The sequence below is a fragment of the Cyprinodon variegatus genome, unplaced genomic scaffold (assembly GCF_000732505.1).
Source record: "Cyprinodon variegatus isolate N-32 unplaced genomic scaffold, C_variegatus-1.0 Scaffold613, whole genome shotgun sequence".
NCBI classification, from domain to species: Eukaryota; Metazoa; Chordata; class Actinopteri; order Cyprinodontiformes; family Cyprinodontidae; genus Cyprinodon; species Cyprinodon variegatus.
In genome coordinates this window covers 351245-353227 of record NW_015151066.1, presented here as the reverse complement: position 1 = coordinate 353227, position 1983 = coordinate 351245, and the positions used below count along the sequence as shown (strand labels likewise).

At 40.4% G+C, this 1983-nt stretch overlaps 2 protein-coding genes across 2 annotated transcripts in view; both read right to left on the bottom strand.

Moving 5' to 3' along the window:
* Positions 1–1983, bottom strand: part of LOC107096292 (multidrug resistance protein 1-like) — a 98763-nt gene that overhangs the window by 58410 nt on the left and 38370 nt on the right. The gene's annotated exons all lie outside the window — the stretch shown is intronic.
* The window catches only part of LOC107096290 (multidrug resistance protein 1-like), a 38662-nt gene that overhangs the window by 3811 nt on the left and 32868 nt on the right, over positions 1–1983 (bottom strand). The window contains exon 14 of the mRNA XM_015392885.1: positions 846–1052. Within this exon, the coding sequence (XP_015248371.1) occupies positions 846–1052 (207 nt within the window). The remainder of the gene's footprint in view (positions 1–845; positions 1053–1983) is intronic.

The window sequence follows — 1983 nt, the reverse complement described above, 5'->3', positions numbered from 1 at the left end:
AAAACATAATTTAAATAATTGGTTTCACTGACTCCATTGGGTGAGTGAAATTGTGCTTTTCAATAATATTTGAATCTATTGAATATAACTGTTCATTTGTAAATATTCAATTCAAGATGAAACCTGGATTCAAGTCCTGCATGAATACAGCATCACATCAAAATATAAAATCAACTTTATTTAAATATTTAATCAACTTTAAACAATGTTATGTAATAACATCATGGGTGGTAAGAATAAGTTGGAAAATGTTTTTCTGTGGACTGGTTTGGTTTATCAGAAGTGTTGATTCTTGTCCTCCTTAACCATATAAATAATAGGCAAAAACATCCAATATATTATGTTTGTATGAATTATAAACAGTCTATAAGATATGCTATCAAAAACAAAAAATATCTCTCAGCTAGAAATTTTTTATACTTTCTGGTGATAAATACTAAAATTAGAATTTTGCTGCATACATAATTTTGTTTTAAGCTGCTTAAATTATAAAAAAAACCCACACAAATGTTTTATTTATCACCAAGAAAAGAAAATCTAGCTGAAATCAGCTTACCTGGTGTGAATTCAATAATTCAAATATGTAAAGATGACCTTTTAGGATAGATATCCCCATTTAAAATATCATGGTGTACATATTTATAAAAGGTTTCTGAAAATCGGAATATTTTCAATATGAGATTTTTGGTGACATGATGCTACATTAGGTACCTCATCTTTATTCCTCAACAAGCTAAACAAAGAATGTACTCCAACATTTGCTGAAGGAGATTAACCTGACCTGAAATAGAGGAGATATGAAGGGATAATAACCCAGATGTTCTGTGTGATGTGTGTGCATTTACCTGAGGCAATTCATCTATAAAGCTGTGAATGTTGGCAGATTTGGCAGCTGCCTCTATCTCCTCCATGGTCACCTTGCGGCTGTTGTCGCCATAGGCGATGTTTTCCGCCAGCGTGCAGTTGAAGAGCACCGGTTCCTGGGACACGATGCCAATCTGAGATCTGAGCCAGTGGATGTTCAGCTGTTTCACATCAATGCTGTCCATCACCTGGAGGATAAAGCATGTCCCAAATTAAGTGATCAAACTGAGGCTAAAACTCCTGGGAATCTTGTTAGAGTATATAGTATCATGATGAGCACACAAAAAGCTGGTCTGTGCACCTTACAGTTGTAGTGGCAGCAATATATTATACCTCCAGTGCCATTACAGGACAAAACAATTCAGAGCCTTCCTCAGTCATACCAGACTGTGTTTGAAACCAGGCCAACCTCAATGGCTGGTTACAATGTGAATGGGGGAACACCTTGGGCACAAACGCACAGTTGGGCCAAAAGGTAATAAGATGACACAACATGAGAGACTGACAGAAATGTCATGTAGATCCAAAGCCCTCCTAGTTGAGACAATGGCTAACAAAAAGGCAGTCTTATATGAGAGCCACTGAGCTCCACTGCACCAAGGGCTTGAAAGGTGAACAGCACAAAGTGTTGAAAACCAAGGGCAGATCCCAGTCAGGCACTTGAGGAGAGAGCAGCAGGCGCCACCTATGAGCACCTCACAGACAAAGAGAGACCAGACTCCGGTCCCCCACCGGACGGTCATCAACAGATGCATGATGATAGAGTGCTGCCACATATGCCTTAAGGGTTGAAGGAGAACGACCCCTATCAAGCAGAGACTGGAGAAACTTCTCAATAGTAGGCACTGAACAGGAAACTGGGTCCTTATTTTAGGCCGAGCACCACTGAGAAAATAGAAGTAATCTATTGTTATGTTGCTCCCGAGTGGAGGGTTCCTAAGCACTCAACATGGTACACCAGGCACACCACGGTCTTTTCACATTGGTGACCCGGTCCTAGCTTGCAACTACCTAAGGGGTCCCAGGTGGGTGCCAGCGAAGGTAGTGGCCATTACCGGGCCACTGTCATACCAAGTACGCACCAACGATGACTTAGTGTGGCGTCGTCATACGGACCAA